The sequence below is a fragment of the Salmo salar genome, chromosome ssa14 (genome assembly GCF_905237065.1).
Source record: "Salmo salar chromosome ssa14, Ssal_v3.1, whole genome shotgun sequence".
NCBI classification, from domain to species: Eukaryota; Metazoa; Chordata; class Actinopteri; order Salmoniformes; family Salmonidae; genus Salmo; species Salmo salar.
Genome location: NC_059455.1, coordinates 40199452 through 40216943, shown reverse-complemented (window position 1 = coordinate 40216943; position 17492 = coordinate 40199452). Strand labels below are relative to the sequence as shown.

At 41.9% G+C, this 17492-nt stretch overlaps 1 protein-coding gene across 1 annotated transcript in view; it reads left to right on the top strand.

Moving 5' to 3' along the window:
* Window positions 1–17492, top strand: part of LOC106569669 (calmodulin-regulated spectrin-associated protein 2-like) — a 74685-nt gene that overhangs the window by 34583 nt on the left and 22610 nt on the right. Inside the window, 4 exon segments of the mRNA XM_014141229.2 lie at window positions 3446–3634; window positions 6227–6316; window positions 14063–14204; window positions 16592–16731. Of these exon segments, the coding sequence (XP_013996704.2) occupies window positions 3446–3634; window positions 6227–6316; window positions 14063–14204; window positions 16592–16731 (561 nt within the window).

The following is a 17492-nucleotide window of genomic DNA, read 5'->3' as shown; positions in this document are numbered from 1 at the left end:
TTGGGAAACCCAGGGTCCCACTGCGTGTAAACAGTCTCTTATATATGTGTCTCTATGGGATCATGATGAACAATTCTTTGCTGTTTTGTGTTTCCCTGTTTTGTTCCTTGGTGCTGTTAGTTTTGTTGCTAGGTGCTGTTAGTTTTGTTCCTTGGTGCTGTTAGTTGTTGCTAGGTGCTGTTAGTTTTGTTCCTTGGTGCTGTTAGTTTTGTTGCTTGGTGCAGTTAGTTTTGTTGCTTGGTGCTGTTGGTTTTGTTGCTTGGTGCTGTTAGTTGTTGCTTGGTGCTGTTAGTTTTGCTGCTAGGTGCTGTTAGTTTTGTTGCTTGGTGCTGTTAGTTTTGCTGCTAGGTGCTGTTAGTTTTGCTGCTTGGTGCTGTTAGTTTTGCTGTTAGTTTTGCTGCTTGGTGCTGTTAGTTTTGCTGCTTGGTGCTGTTAGTTTTGCTGCTTGGTGCTGTTAGTTTTGTTGCTTTGTTCTGTTGGGTTTGTTGCTTGGTGCTGTTGGTTTTGTCGCTTGGTGCTGTTAGTTTTGTTGCTTGGCGCTGTTAGTTTTGTTGCTTGGCGCTGTTAGTTTTGTTGCTTGGTGCTGTTAGTTTTGCTGCTAGGTGCTGTTAGTTTTGCTGCTTGGTGCTGTTAGTTTTGCTGCTTGGTGCTGTTAGTTTTGCTGCTTGGTGCTGTTAGTTTTGCTGCTTGGTGCTGTTAGTTTTGTTGCTTGGTTCTGTTGGTTTTGTTGCTTGGTGCTGTTGGTTTTGTTGCTTGGTGTTGTTAGTTTTGTTGCTTGGTGCTGTTAGTTTTGTTGCTTGGTGCTGTTAGTTTTGTTGCTAGATGCTGTTAGTTTTGTTGCTTGGTGCTGTTAGTTTTGTTGCTAGATGCTGTTAGTTTTGTTGCTTGGTTCTGTTAGTTTTGTTCCTAGGTGCTGTTAGTTGTTGCTTGGTGCTGTTAGTTTTGTTGCTTGGTGCTGTTAGTTTTGTTGCTAGATGCTGTTAGTTTTGCTGCTTGGTGCTGTTAGTTTTGTTGCTTGGTGCTGTTAGTTTTGCTGCTTGGTGCTGTTAGTTTTGCTGCTTGGTGCTGTTAGTTTTGCTGCTTGGTGCTGTTAGTTTTGCTGCTTGGTGCTGTTAGTTTTGCTGCTTGGTGCTGTTAGTTTTGTTGCTTGGTTCTGTTGGTTTTGTTGCTTGGTGCTGTTGGTTTTGTTGCTTGGTGTTGTTAGTTTTGTTGCTTGGTGCTGTTAGTTTTGTTGCTTGGTGCTGTTAGTTTTGTTGCTAGATGCTGTTAGTTTTGTTGCTTGGTGCTGTTAGTTTTGTTGCTAGATGCTGTTAGTTTTGTTGCTTGGTTCTGTTAGTTTTGTTCCTAGGTGCTGTTAGTTGTTGCTTGGATCTGTTAGTTTTGTTGCTTGGTGTTGTTAGTTTTGTTGCTTGGTGCTGTTAGTTTTGTTGCTTGGTGCTGTTAGTTTTGTTGCTAGATGCTGTTAGTTTTGTTGCTTGGCGCTGTTAGTTTTGTTGCTAGATGCTGTTAGTTTTGTTGCTAGGTGCTGTTAGTTGTTGCTTGGTGCTGTTAGTTTTGTTGCTTGGTGCTGTTAGTTGTTGCTTGGTGCTGTTAGTTTTGTTGCTTGGTGCTGTTAGTTTTGCTGCTTGGTGCTGTTAGTTTTGTTGCTTGGTGCTGTTAGTTTTGTTGCTTGGTGCTGTTAGTTGTTGCTTGGTGCTGTTAGTTTTGCTGCTTGGTGCTGTTAGTTTTGTTGCTTGGTGCTGTTAGTTTTGTTGCTTGATGCTGTTAGTTGTTGCTTGGTGCTGTTAGTTTTGTTGCTTGGTGCTGTTAGTTTTGTTGCTTGGTGCTGTTAGTTTTGTTGCTTGGTGCTGTTAGTTGTTGCTTGGTGCTGTTAGTTTTGTTGCTAGGTGCTGTTGGTTTTGTTGCTTGGTGCTGTTAGTTGTTGCTTGGCGCTGTTAGTTTTGTTGCTAGGTGCTGTTAGTTTTGTTCCTTGGTGCTGTTAGTTTTGTTGCTAGGTGCTGTTAGTTTTGCTGCTAGGTGCTGTTAGTTTTGCTGCTTGGTGCTGTTAGTTTTGTTGCTTGGTGCTGTTAGTTGTTGCTTGGTGCTGTTAGTTTTGCTGCTAGGTGCTGTTAGTTTTGTTGCTAGGTGCTGTTAGATTTGTTGCTTGGTGCTGTTAGTTGTTGCTAGGTGCTGTTAGTTTTGCTGCTAGGTGCTGTTAGTTTTGTTGCTTGGTGCTGTTAGTTTTGTTGCTAGGTGCTGTTAGTTGTTGCTTGGCAATTTGAATGCACAGAGATGCTGTGACAAAATCCAGCATGATAATGCGCGGCCCTGTCACACGGATCTGTACACAATTCCTGGAAGCTGAAATTGTCACATTTCTTCCATGGCCTGCATACTCACCAGACATTGAGCATGCTCTGGATCAATGTGTACGACAGCGTGTTCCAGTTCCCGCTAATATCCAACAACTTCGCACAGCCATGCAACAGCCTAATCATCTCTATATAAAGGAGATGTGTCACGCTGCATGAGGCAAATGGTGGTCACACCAGATACTGTTTTATTTAAGGTATCTGTGACCAACAGATGCAAATCTGTATTCCCAGTCATGTGAAATCCATAGATTAAGGCCTAATTAATTTATTTCAATTGACTGATTTCCTTATATGAACTGTAACTCATTCAAATCTTTGAAATTGTTCATGTTTCGTTTATATTTTTGTTCAGTGGATATAAGTTATTTTTACGTCATTTAGTAGACACTCTAATCTAGAGCGGTTTACAGGAGCAATTAGGGTTAAATGCCTTGCTCAAGGGTACATCAATTTATTTTTTTTCACCTAGTCGGCGTGAGGATTCGAACCAGAAACTGGCCCAACGCTCTTAACTGCTAGGCTACCTGCCTACTGTGATAACTACATAATGTAGTACTAGGTAATGTAACATGCAGTCATTTCAGCTTGAATCAACTGATTGTAGATCAGCCGTCCTACCACACCAGTGACCTGAATCCATCTGAATCTGAACACACACTAGAAATGTTAGAGTGGAGCGGACCCATGAAGAGGCAGGAAGAGCAGCTGTTCTGTTCTGCCCCCCCTGGAATGGAAAGGCCAGCAGAATGTCATGCTTTGTACTGTTCTACTCAGACCAACACACACACACACATTTGAGTTCCCCATTTAGAACTTAAGTGACGTCCATGAATGTTTTCATAAGTACTGAAACCGGTTTTGTACCAAACATGCCCAATGTTTTTATGTGACCTACATTTGACCTTAGATGGGTATCTTTGACCCTCAGTCTCACCTGTTTGTTCTGGTTGACATGAAGAGGGAATGGGAACTAATGTTCTCTGTGAAACATTGATGATGGTGTCCTCTCTGAGCATCTAGTCTAGCAACCACCTCTAGTCCATGTTCTCTGTGAGGATCCACGCTAACCCATCTCTATCGCTCTTCCCCAGAGTTCCCACCTGGCCCTGATAGACACTCTGATGTTGGCGTACACAGTGGAGATGGTGAGTGTGGAGCGGGTGATGGCATGTGTCCACAGATGCTCCTCCCCTCTCAACGACCCCTCCTCCCACCCCGACGGACACATCAGAGATCTGCCTTACGACACTGAGGACGCAGTCACCACATGGATCAACAAGGTAGGGTACTAAGATACACACACAATCCTCTAATACCAGAGATATGACATATTAGGCCCCACTGTATATTCTTAAAGCTGAGATCCCAGAAAGGTGAAACAACACCACTGGCCGCCCCTGGCACATTTGTTATTGTTTTTGTTTAGAGGAAATGAGCAGCCAGCGTTGTGGGTAAAAAGCTAGTAGAACTCAGCTGTTCTATGGTGCGTGCAATGATGTCAGAGGAAAAAAAACTGTTTGTTGTTTTAAGTAACGTCTCTGTTGTAATATTGCAAACGGACGTGGCAGTTTCACACGCAGCTTCCATTTTTTATTTTATTTTACCTTTATTTAACCAAGTTGGCCAGTTGAGAACAAGTTCTCAACATGTCAGATCAGATTACTGAGAGAGACCCCGGTCAGAATAAACTTGATCTCATTTTAAGGTCTGTTTACACAGGATTGGGAGGTTTAACTAGGAACTAAATGTACGTACAGTCAGAGTCTTAGCCCTAAAAGATAGTTCTGGTTAGCTGCTAATATTCGGATAATGCATCCCCACCATTGGAATCTAATAACATCCCACTAAATCAAGTCTGGCTCTGTGTCATTGAGCTTGTTTACATTCCTCCCTGCAGAAGCCCATGTGCTTCCTGCTCCCTGCTGCAGGCCAAGGCCAGACGGATACCAAAATGTACACGCACACACAGACACACACGTGTACACATAATGAGCCACGCATGGAAAAATGCACACTCACGCAGAGATATGATGGATGAACACAAATATTAACATGAATACACACACACTCAGGAAACACACAGATACACACATGATCACTTACTTATGGATGGACTCACACATTCTCACACACAGCAGCTCGCAGGCATACAGTAGTGTACCATAGTGAGTCTCAGTTCATGTTGTGTGTGTGTGTGTGTGTGTGTGTGTGTGTGTGTGTGTGTGTGTGTGTGTGTGTGTGTGTGTGTGTGTGTGTGTGTGTGTGTGTGTGTGTGTGTGTGTGTGTGTGTGTGTGTGTGTGTGTCATCACTGGCACTGGAGCCTTTTGAAGAGACAACAGCCCTAGAAAAACAAGATTAGGACTTTTTCATTAAAACCTAATCAGACAATGGACTCCTATTTCCCCATGATGTTTGTAACACTCATACACAACAAGGCTTAGAGCTGGAACGTTTATGAGCCTATGAGAGATGTTTTCATGTGCTGAATGATGTCATAGTAGTGCTTTGAAGTTTAACTGAAGTAGCTTCATTATAGAAGCTGTAATATCACCTACAGTTGAAGTCAGAAGTTTACATGCACTTTTGCCAAATACATTTAATCTCAGTTTTTCACAATTCCTGACATTTAATCCTAGTAAAAATTCCCTGTCTTAGGTCAGTTAGGATCACCACTTTATTTTATGAATGTGAAATGTCAGAATAATAGTAGAGAGAATTATTTATTTCAGCTTTTATTTCTTTCATCACATTCCCATTGGGTCAGAAGTTTACATACACTCAATTACTATTTGGTAGCATTGCCTTTAAAGTGTTTAACTTGGTTCAAACGTTTCAGGTAGCCTTCCACAAGCTTCCCACAATAAGTTGGGTGAATTTTGGCCCATTCCTCCTGACAGGGCTGGTGTTTCCTCCAGCATCTTCACAAGGTCCTTTGCTGTTCTGGGATTGATTTGCACTTTTCGCACCAAAGTACGTTCATCTCTGGGAGACAGAACGCGTCTACTTCCTGAGTGGTATGATGGCTGCGTGGTCCCATGGTGTTTATACTTGCGTACTATTGTTTGTACAGATGGACGTGGTACCTTCAGGCATTTGGAAATTGCTCCCAAGGTTGAACCAGAATTGTGGAGGTCTACAATTTTTTTTCTGAGGTCTTGGCTGATTTCTTTTGATTTTCCCATGATGTCAAGCAAAGAGGCACTGAGTTTGAAGGTAGGCCTTGAAATACATCCACAGGTACACCTCCAATTGACTCAAATGATGTCAATTAGCCTATCAGAAGCTTCTACAGCCATGACATCATTTTCTGGAATTTTCCAAGCTGTTTAAAGGCACAGTCAACTTAGTGTATCGAAACTTCTGACCCACTGGAATTGTGATACAGTGAATTATAAGTGAAATAATCTGTCTGTAAACAATTGTTGGAAAAATTACTTGTGTCATGCACAAGGTAGATGTCCTACCCGACTTGCCAAAACTATAGTTTGTTAACAAGAAATTTGTGGAGTGGTTGAAAAACTAGTTTTAATGACTCATACCTAAGTGTATGTAAACTTCTGACTTCAACTGTACATTATGGTAGCTGTAATCTCCTCTACATTATGGTAGCTGTAATCTCCCCTACATTATGGTAGCTGTAATCTCACCTACATTATGGAAACTGTAATCTCGACCTACATTATGGAAGCTGTAATTTCATCACTCAGAATGCTTAATCTGCCACAAGAGACTAGTCACCGCTGAAAGTCACTGTTTCCTATCATTCTCTCTAACTTACACACACAAAAACAAAACCTCTATATTCATTCCCCCTCATTACTCGTTGGTAATGTGACCCTCAATAATAACCTCTCTCTCTCTCTCTGTCTAGGTGAATGAGCACCTCAGGGAGATTCTGGTGGAGGAGCAGAGGTTGAGAGAGAGCTCTTGTCTTGAGACCACAGCTACAGGAGCTCAGAGGGTGAGTACAGACATTCCCCCTGCTAACAGAAAACATGAACTCAGTCTCATGCCAGCTGTATAGAGAGACACTGCTACGCTATGAGAGAGAGAGACTGCACTGCAGGGACTTATGCAAGGCCTACATTCTTAGAAAAACATGTTTTGGCTTCCATGTAGAACCCTCTGTGGAATGGAAACCAAAAGGTTTCTACCTGGAACCAAAAATGGTTCTCCTATTGGGGTAACCGAAGAACCCTTTTGGAGGGGAGGGGGAGAGAACATTGTCTTTTGAGTACTCTGTCAGTTGTTGACACAGGAGACAGTCACAGTAGCCACTGGGTCATTTCAGATTGAATAGGACATATAGGGAGGATTCTAGCAGCTTCTTACCGCCCACTGTTCTGGATGCAGAGCTTTTTCTGCTTCGAAAAGTCTTGGCCGTGCCGCCTATGTGTCCAAACCGTATTAATATTCAGGATGGAAAAACATACCTTTGACATATTTTATTGACATAATTTTATTAATTTGTTCGCTTGTACATAAGGCATATGTTTTGTCCATTTGCAATATGATTTCATAGGAAGTCAAAAGTCGAAGTGAAAAGTCACCTTTTTTTTTGCCAAATGCCATAAGAAATGTCCAACTGCAACATGAAAGTATTGAATGTGCCAAATCAGGATGTTTGTCCATTTGCCATGTACGATCATAGGAAGACGGTTTCCAAACCCAAAAGTCAGTGAACCATGTCCAAATGGCATTTATACTGCCCAAATGATATATAGCCCTATGTTAAGTCATGAATCAACTTAGATGGTCTATTTGTCATGTATGATGAGGGAGAAGTGGGACAATGACAATTACATCATAAATTTGACATGCTCAAAAATACTGCAGAAATGCAAAATTGACTGGCCCGATGAACTCGGGATGGCCGGGCAGTGACTGTGGTTCCTCTCCATCGCTCGTTGTGGTGTTTTCATCATGTCCATTTGGGGATGTTTTTTCACTATTGAATCAAATTGCAAATGTACAGTACATTTGCAATATGTTTCAATGGGAATTTACCATCACAAATTTGACATGCTCAAAAATACTGCAGAAATGCAAAATTGACTGGCCCGATGAACTCGAGATGGCCAGGCAGTGCTAGTGGTTCCTCTCTATTGCTCGATGGTGACATGAGAGAAGTGGGACTCCATCAGTCAATGAGATATCATTCTGACACCAAACTGATACCATCTTACACCAAACCCACTTTTTCCAACTCGTTTAGAGGCCAACTATCACATATATCAGAGCAGGCCCATAATTCACAGCGCCTTCAGATTAAACCATAATAAAAATGTAAAACATGTAGTTACATTCTAGCTGCGGGTCCAGCTCTGCCTTTATGTGTAGGCCTAGCTGAGGCGACCCCGAATCCCAAGTTTTGGCTCGATAGGTCATTTGGAGCCCGAGCAGCGACCATAATTGGTGCTGAAAATCCACTTTTTCAGGGCGTTGCTACTGGGTCCTTGAATGAGCTATCGGAAAGAAACGTTGGGGTCCGTCTCTACGGCCCAAGGCAGTTTCAATGCACCTAGCCTTGCGACTCTGGGACATTTCTAAATGTTGTCATTTTCGTGATGGTCAAAATGAATTGAACATATTGCAAATGTACGAGGCTGTTTCTCAGTCTGAGAACCTTCTAGAGCCACATAACTCACCGTGCACTATCGACTTGAGCTCTAGAGCAGGTTTCTAAAGTTTCAGAGCTCTAGGTCTGACGGTTCTTTGATAGTTCGAACAAAGCTAACTATTGCGGGCTCTGTGTGTGTGTGTGTGTGTGTGTGTGAGTTTTTCTTGGAAATCTGATGGGATAAATGACTGATTTACAGTTCATGAGGGTTACCTAGTCACACATATGAAGTTTTGGAAAGATGTGACTTTTTTAACCCTTCAAAACAAAGCTACTGTGACCCCAATTTAAGGCACTTCCGGTTGGCACAGGAATCTTAGAATCGACACATGTTGTCATTGGAGTTTTAAGTCTTTACGTTAACCTCTATGGGCTAGGTGGGACGCTTGCTACGTGACTGCTCACTACACCACAGAGGAGTGGACCACCAGGGTAACAGAAAGCTACGTGACTGTGACTGCTCACTACACCACAGAGGAGTGGACCTCCAGGGCCGTGTCAATACTGCCCCCTCGCCCTAACAGGTTAAGAATTGACTGATTTACACAGGGTTGAATTTAGTGATTTTCACAATCTGCAGGTTGGTTATATCAAAACACCTTTAGGGTGTTTTTAACAACTTCTGGTTGCTCCAGGTTGCTTAAGCTTAGAATCGACACAGGTAGACCTCACAGTAGCCTGATGGATTGTCATCGAAGACCGGTTCATAAGGCATTCATAACCCACATAGGCTTCAGGTTGAATTAAGGGGAATAGGCAATATATTCCTATGGGGAGAGAAGTCATTGCAAACGGTTTGATGTAAACACCTTCTTTTCACTGTTAAGGGTTAATGCTACATGGTCAAGGTTAGGCTTGCACAGATCGGGAGGACCTCAGGAACGTTCCTGAGGTCGAATTGTGCTTCTAACCCTAACGGTTCTCTCGCTGTCACACAAAAGCACTTGAAATTTTGGGCCTACTTTTTTTCAAGGTCGCTGCGCTCAGACCGAGCGAGCTACAGTCAAGCGGGGCATCTCGTTGAACTCGGCACAGCCTAGAGATAATGGTAATGCTATTGCAGGCTCTGTGTGTCTTTAGCACTGTGTCACTCCATCCTTGCTGTGTGTGTGTGTGTGTGTGTGTGTGTGTGTGTGTGTGTGTGTGTGTGTGTGTGTTTGTGTGTGTGAGAGCTTTTCTTTGACATCTGATGGGATAAATGACATTTACAGTTCATCAGGGTTGCTTAGTCACACATATGAAGTTGTGGAAAGATCTGACCTTTTTAACCCTTCGAAACAGCCCCTATGACACCATTTTAAGGCACTTCTGCTTGACACAGGAAGCTGAAAGTGAACACATATCCTCCTTGGGTTAGGCTCTTCTAGAATATTGAGTTTTAAGTCTTTACGTTAAGAACTGACTTATTTACAGAGGGTTGAATGAGTTTGTGTTATTTCAGAAAATCACAGAAATCTCGCAGAGCTCCGAAACCCGCCTTAACGGATTCATCTGAACACGCTGCAACTGGATCTGTAACTTTTTTGGAAAAAAAACCTTTTTTTTTTGAACATCACCAAATGTACATTGTACGATTTCTCTTAACTTCTTGGGGCTATGTGGGACGCTAGCGTGCCACCCGTGGTGCACCCTATCAACAGCAGGTGCATTTCAAGAGCGGCAAATTTGAAACCAAATAAATGTCAAAATTCAAATTTTTCAAACATACAACTATCTTACACCCTTTGAAAGATAAACATCTCCTTAATCTAACCACGTCGTCTGATTTCAAAAAGGTTTTACGGCGAAAGCATAAAGTTAGATTATGTTAGGAGAGTACATTGACAATAGCTGTGTGTAATGTTTTGTCAATTCAAAGCCAGGCGTCACCAAAACCATAAAACCAGCTAAAATGATGCACTAACCTTTTACAATCTCCATCAGATGACACTCCTAGGACATTATGTTAGACAATGCATGCATTTTTAGTTCTATCAAGTTCATATTTATATCCAAAAACAGCGTTTTACTATGGCATTGATGTTGAGGAAATCGTTTCCCTCCAATAACCGGCAGTCAAGTCAGCACCACAAATTAAATAATTAAAATTAGAAAACATTGGTAAAATATTATATTGTCATTTAAAGAATTATAGATTTACATCTCTTGAACGCAATCAACTTGCCAGATTTAAAAATAACCTTACTGGGAAATCACACTTTGCAATAATCTGAGCACTGCGCCCAGAAAAATATGCTTTGCTATACAGACAAACGGCCATGTTGGAGAGATCTAAAATCGAAAATACTATGTAAATAATCCATTACCTTTGATTCTCTTCATCAGATGTCACTTCCAGGAATCCCAGGTCCATAACGAATGTAGTTTTGTTCAAAAAAGCTCATCATTTATATCCAAAAAGCTCCGTGTTGTTAGCACATGATCTAAGCCAGCCGGACTTCTCGTCATGAACGAGGGGAAAAAATATATTTACGTTCGTTCAAACATGTCAAACGTTGTATAGCATAAATCATTAGTGCCTTTTTTAACCAGAACATGAATAATATTCAAGGTGGACGAATGCATTCTCTTTTATAACGTATTGGAACGAGGGTACCCAACATGAACTCGCGCGCCAGAGTCTAATCGGCCATCACCGTTCCATGGCTCTTGTTCGGTCAGATCTCACAGTAAAAGACTCAAAACACTTTGTAAAGGCTGGTGACATCTAGCCAAAACATTAATCAACCCCTGTGTGTTTCAATGGCATAGGCTTAAAGGTAATTCAACACATCAGGTATCCACTTCCTGTCAGAAAATGTCTCAGGGTTTTGCCTGCCAAATGAGTGTCTGTTATACTCACAGACACCATTCAAACAGTTTTAGAAACTTTAGGGTGTTTTCTATCCATATATAATAAGTATATGCATATTCTAGTTACTGGGTAGGATTAGTAACCAGATTAAATCGGGTACGTTTTTTTATCCAGCCGTGAAAATACTGCCCCCTAGCCCCAACAGGTTAACTTGTTATGGATAGGGGGCAGTATTTTCACGGCCGGATAAAAAACGTACCCGATTTAATCTGATTATTACTCCTGCCCAGAAACTAGAATATGCATATAATTATTAGCTTTGGATAGAAAACACTCCAAAGTTTCTAAAACTGTTTGAATGGTGTCTGTGAGTATAACAGAACTCATTTGGCAGGCCAAAACCTGAGAAGATTCCAAACAGGAAGCGTTTCTTGGCCTTCTTGATCATCTCTATCCAAAACAGGGGATCTCTGCTGTAACGTGACATTTTCTAACGCTCCCATAGGCTCTCAGAAGGCGCCAGAACGTTGAATGATGACTTTGCAGGCCATGGCTGAAAAACAGTAGCGCATTTGGTAAGTGGTCGATCTGAGAACAATGAGACTGGCGCGCGTGTGCACGAGACGACTCCATGTTTTCATTTTCAGTCTTTGAACGAAAACAACGATTTTTTGATTTTAAACAGCGTTTGACATGCTTCGAAGTACGGTAATGGAATATTTTGAATTTTTTTGTCACGAAACGCGCCGGGCGCGTCACCCTTCGTTACCCTTCGGATAGTGTCTTGAATGCACAACAAAACGCCGCTATTTGGATATAACTATGGATTATTTGGAACCAAACCAACATTTGTTATTGAAGTAGAAGTCCTGGGAGTGCATTCTGACGAAGAACAGCAAAGGTAATCCAATTTTTCTTATAGTAAATCTGAGTTTGGTGAGTACCAAACTTGGTGGGTGTCAAAATAGCTAGCCTGTGATGGCGAGCTGTCTACTCAGAATATTGCAAAATGTGCTTTCACCGAAAAGCTATTTTAAAATCGGACACCGCGATTGCATAAAGGAGTTCTGTATCTATAATTCTTAAAATAATTGTTATGTTTTTTGTGAACGTTTATCGTGAGTAATTTAGTAAATTCACCGGAAGTGTTCGGTGGGAATGCTAGTTCTGAACGTCACATGCTAATGTAAAAAGCTGGTTTTTGATATAAATATGAACTTCATTGAACAAAACATGCATGTATTATATAACATAATGTCCTAGGAGTGTCATCTGATGAAGATCATCAAAGGTTAGTGCTGCATTTAGCTGTGGTTTGGGTTTATGTGACATTATATGCTAGCTTGAAAAATGGGTGTCTGATTATTTCTGGCTGGGTACTCTGCTGACATAATCTATTGTTTTGCTTTCGCTGTAAAGCCTTTTTGAAATCGGACAGTGTGGTTAGATAAAGGAGAGTCTTGTCTTTAAAATGGTGTAAAATAGTCATATGTTTGAGAAATTGAAGTTTTCGGATTTTCGAGGAGTTTGTATTTCGCGCCACGCCTATCATTGGATATTGGAGCAGGTGTTCCGCTAGCGGAACGTCTAGATGTAAGAATGACGATAGATAAATATCTGGTTCTTTTTTCCTGACACCGTAGGCTCATGTACTTTGATGTGAAGCAGTCAAATTAGCGCTCTATTTTCATTTTTGACCTTTAATCCCATAAAAATGGCCTTAACTCAAAAAGCGTTGAGGCCTCGACTCCATCTTGTTCGGGGCCAACTGCCCATTATGCCAAACCTATGCTCGCCAAGTTTCGTCTTCGAAGTCTTTTCTGTTTAGGAGAAAAGGCCACGTCGTGAATCGTGATGTTTTGTACATTTGCAATATGATCCATTCGCCTTCCATTCGCTCTCTGCTGTTATTTTCCGGGACAGGTGAAAAATGACCAAACTTTGAAAATGTTATTAAACGGAAACCGAACGTCCAAGAGACTTCGTTCGATGACTTCCCGGAAGATCCGGCCCCGGTGCACGGCCCGCCGCCGTAAGCTGATTTTACAAACGTTCGCGGACGTCTAGTAAGGGACCGTACATTTGCAACATAGACTTCCTCATCAGTCATACAGCAAGTGCCGAAATGTGCGCTTCATGTATGTAAAGAGGGCATCGTAGCCTACTTAAGATGGCATTGTAGCCTAGTAAAGATGGTATTGTAGCCTAGTAAAGATGGCATCGTAGCCTAGTAAAGATGGCATCGTAGCCTAGTAAAGATGGCATCGTAGCCTAGTAAAGATGGCATCGTAGCCTAGTAAAGATGCCATCGTAGCCTAGTAAAGATGGCATCGTAGCCTAGTAAAGATGGCATTGCAGCCTAGTAAAGATGGTATCGTAGACTAGTAAAGATGGTATTGTAGCCTAGTAAAGATGGTATTGTAGCCTAGTAAAGATAATATTGTAGCCTAGTAACAATGGTATTGCAGCCTAGTAAAGATGATATTGTAGCCTCGTAAAGATGGCATCGTAGCCTAGTAAAGATGGTATTGTAGCCTAGTAAAGATGGTATTGTAGCCTTGTAAAGATGGCATTGTAGCCTAGTAAAGATGGTATTGTAGCCTTGTAAAGATGGCATTGTAGCCTAGTAAAGATGGTATTGTAGCCTTGTAAAGATGGCATTGTAGCCTAGTAAAGATGGTATCGTAGCCTAGTAAAGATGGTATCGTAGCCTAGTAAAGATGGTATTGTAGCCTAGTAAAGATGGTATTGTAGCCTAGTTATGATGGTATTGTAGCCTAGTAACGATGGTATTGTAGCCTAGTAAAGATGGTATCGTAACCTAGTAAAGATGGTATCGTAGCCTAGTAAAGATGGTATCGTAACCTAGTAAAGATGGTATCGTAGCCTAGTAAAGATGGTATCGTAACCTAGTAAAGATGGTATTGTAGCCTAGTAAAGATGGCATCGTAGCCTAGTTAAGATGGTATTATAGCCTAGTAACGATGGTATTATAGCCTAGTAAAGATGGCATCATAGCCTAGTAAAGATGGTATTGTAGCCTAGTAAAGATAGCATTGGTCGATCCGTCAATGTCTCACCAGTCTGTTTTCATTGCATGCATCTACATCATACTACTTGTTTAGTTTGAATAACCCCAGACTAAACTAGTGTGTGTGTGTGTGTGTGTGTGTGTGTGTGTGTGTGTGTGAGGAGCCTTTATATACATCCATACGTCCCTCTCCTTACTCTGATTCCATACATTAACTGTCATTGACCAACATCTCTCCGTGTTGTTGTTGCCATGGCTGCAGGCGCGCTACAGGAGGGAGTATGCCCAGCAGAGGTCAGCTCCATCACTCCCCCTGGTGGACAATCTGCTGAAGGACAACACAGATGGCTGTGCCCTGGCCGCACTCCTCCACTTCTACTGCACAACGTCCATCAGACTGGAAGGTACCGTACAGGAGGATTATTCCATCACTTCATACCTAGCCTTCTCTAGTTGGCCTGCTTTATACCAATAGGTTACAGTAACGTAACCTATTCACTCACAATGGAAAGTACAGTAGGCTGTCGTTACACAAGTGTTTGACCAGATGAGCATAGGTGAAGTTAGGCCAGAATCACAGAAATGAGTTATATTAGAAAATATGGGCATTCAATCACAGCAAACAATATATTTGCTGGACAATATGAAAGCTATAAGGTGACAGTATGCATCCAACAGGTGTTGAAGTATTAGAGAGGGACTGTTTGGGAACAGAATTACCTCAGGGCTCAAGAAAATGATCACTTATAAATGAAAAAGATACCAGTACCATCAATAGCTATATTGTTTCAACCATTAGACTCACAGACAACTGAAGAGGGAATTTCCCCACAGTATGACCTCAGGATCTATTCTGGGACAATTTCCCCACAGTATGACCTCAGGATCTATTCTGGGACAATTTCCCCACAGTATGACCTCAGGATCTATTCTGGGACAATTTCCCCACAGTATGACCTCAGGATCTATTCTAGGACAATTTCCCCACAGTATGACCTCAGGATCTATTCTGGGACAATTTCCCCTGACCCTGCCATTACACACCCACATGTGTTTTTCTGGTTTGAAAATCCCAGAATTGATTTAAAATAGAAAAATCATTTACAGCCAACTATTGTGTCCATTAAGTATTCAGATAACAGCTGTAAAGGGATTCCAAATGGACTCATTGCATTTATTATTTAAAATAATTGATGGTGTCAAAGTACCATCAACAGCAATATTGTTTTTTTCATTAGACATGCAGACAACAGTGACAATTTCCCCTGACCTTGAAATGAGCTCACCTGACAGGAACCTCCCTTATCACCATGACCTCAGTCTTACAGAGAATAGCTAACACACACACAGAGAGAAGAGAGAAAATAGCTTATCCACTATCCTGCCCAGTAGATATGATACAGAATGATTCCACTGGAAAGAAGATTAGCCCCTAGTGATGAAGTCAATGTGTACAATTTGGCCAACAACGTCAAAGAGTCCATGAGGTTCAGGTTTATTCAATAATAATGGTGTCATTTGGGGATGAACAATTAAACCTGAGTGAAACATATCATGAGAGATAGCAAAGGAGAGAGAGAGGGGAGAGGGGGGCAGAGACATGAGAGAGCAGGGAGGGAGAGACAGAGAGAGAGACGGCGAGAAAGGTAGAGAGGGGGGCAATGAAAGATATGAAGGAAAGAGAGAGAGAGAGAGAGAGAGAGGAGAGTTTTTTATTTAACCTTTATTTAACTTTGCGAGTCAGTTAAGAACAAATTCTTATTTACAATGATGGCCTACCAAGGAACTGTGGGTTAACTGCCTTGTTCAGGGGCAGAACGACAAATTGTTACCTTGTCAGCTCGGGGATTGAAGCTCTAACCACTAGGCTACCTGCCACCCCAAAAGAGACAGATGGGGAGGGAGGGGGAGAGAGAGAGAGAGAGAGAGAGAGAGCGAGAGAGAGAGAGAGAGAGAGAGAGAGAGAGAGAGAGAGGCCTGTTTCAGTTTTGAGCCTGTTTACACGGTAGCCAGTGGGCCAGACTCCACCCAGTATTCCAATAATGCCCCAGGGCCTGGCTAAGATGTGATTGGTCAGGAGTTAATAGCGACATAGTCCGTTGGATGAGAGAAGAACGTTGACTTATTTATTGAAAGATAAACATTTCCACTCCCTCTACTTGTGCCCAGTCATATATAGATGGCTCTGTGTGCTACTATCAGATGTTCACTGCCCTCGACCCTGCCTTCTAACCCTGCCTCCGTCCACTGTTATTCTGGCCAAATACTACAAGTAATATTAAATACTTTACAAAAGGTACATTTCTAATAAAGTACAAATGCAAATAAATGTCAATGTTTTTAAGACAGACCATGGCCAATCTCAATAATATATATTGTATAAACTGTATACGTACACTACCGTTCAAAAGTTTGGGGTCACCAGGAAATTTCCTTGTTTTTGAAAGAAAAGCACATTTTTTGTCCATTAAAATAACAGAAATACAGTGTAGATATTAATGTTGTAAATTACTATTGTAGCTGGAAACTGCAGATTTTTTAATGGAATATCTACATAGGCGTACAGAGGCCCATTTACAACATTAACAATGTCTATACTGTATTTCTGATCAATTTGAAGTTATTTTAATGGACAAAGTTTTTTTGCTTTTCTTTCAAAAACAAGGTAATTTCTAAGTGACCCCAAACAAACAAGCCATTGATGCATTGCTGAAGCTTTTCGAATATATTTGAAAACAAACCCTTAAACTCTAACTCCGCCCCTGTGCTCTCTCCTCTCCCCACCCTCCAGATATCTGTCTGAAAGAGACCATGTCGCTGGCTGACAGTCTGTACAATCTGCAGCTGGTGCAAGAGTTCTGCCGGGACAACCTCAACCACTGCTGCCACTTCTCCCTGGAGGACATGCTCTATGCCCACTCTTCCATCAAGGTAGGCTCTATGTTCATTCCTCCATCAAGGTAGAACTAGGGGGACAGGGCAGAGAGGGAGGCTGTGGACTAGGGAGGAGGTCTGGGGGGACAGGAGGGGGGCTTGGGGACAGGGAGGGGGCTGGGGAGACAGGAGGGGGGCAGGGGATGGGCTGGGGGGACAGCGAGGGACCAGGGGGGTCATGGCCTGGGTTAGGTAAGGAGGGATATGGAGTGTTGACATTGGAGGTAGAGTGGTGCTATATATATATATATATATATATATATATATATATATATATATATATATATATACTGCTCAAAAAATAAAGGGAACACTTAAACAACACATCCTAGATCTGAATGAAATAAATAATCTTATTAAATACTTTTTTCTTTACATAGTTGAATGTGCTGACAACAAAATCACACAAAAATAATCAATGGAAATCCAATTTATCAACCCATGGAGGTCTGGATTTGGAGTCACACTCAAAATTAAAGTGGAAAACCACACTACAGGCTGATCCAACTTTGATGTAATGTCCTTAAAACAAGTGAAAATGAGGCTCAGTAGCGTGTGTGGCCTCCACGTGCCTGTATGACCTCCCTACAACGCCTGGGCATGCTCCTGATGAGGTGGCAGATGGTCTCCTGAGGGATCTCCTCCCAGACCTGGACTAAAGCATCCGCCAACTCCTGGACAGTCTGTGGTGCAACGTGGTGTTGGTGGATGGAGCGAGACATGATGTCCCAGATGTGCTCAATTGGATTCAGGTCTGG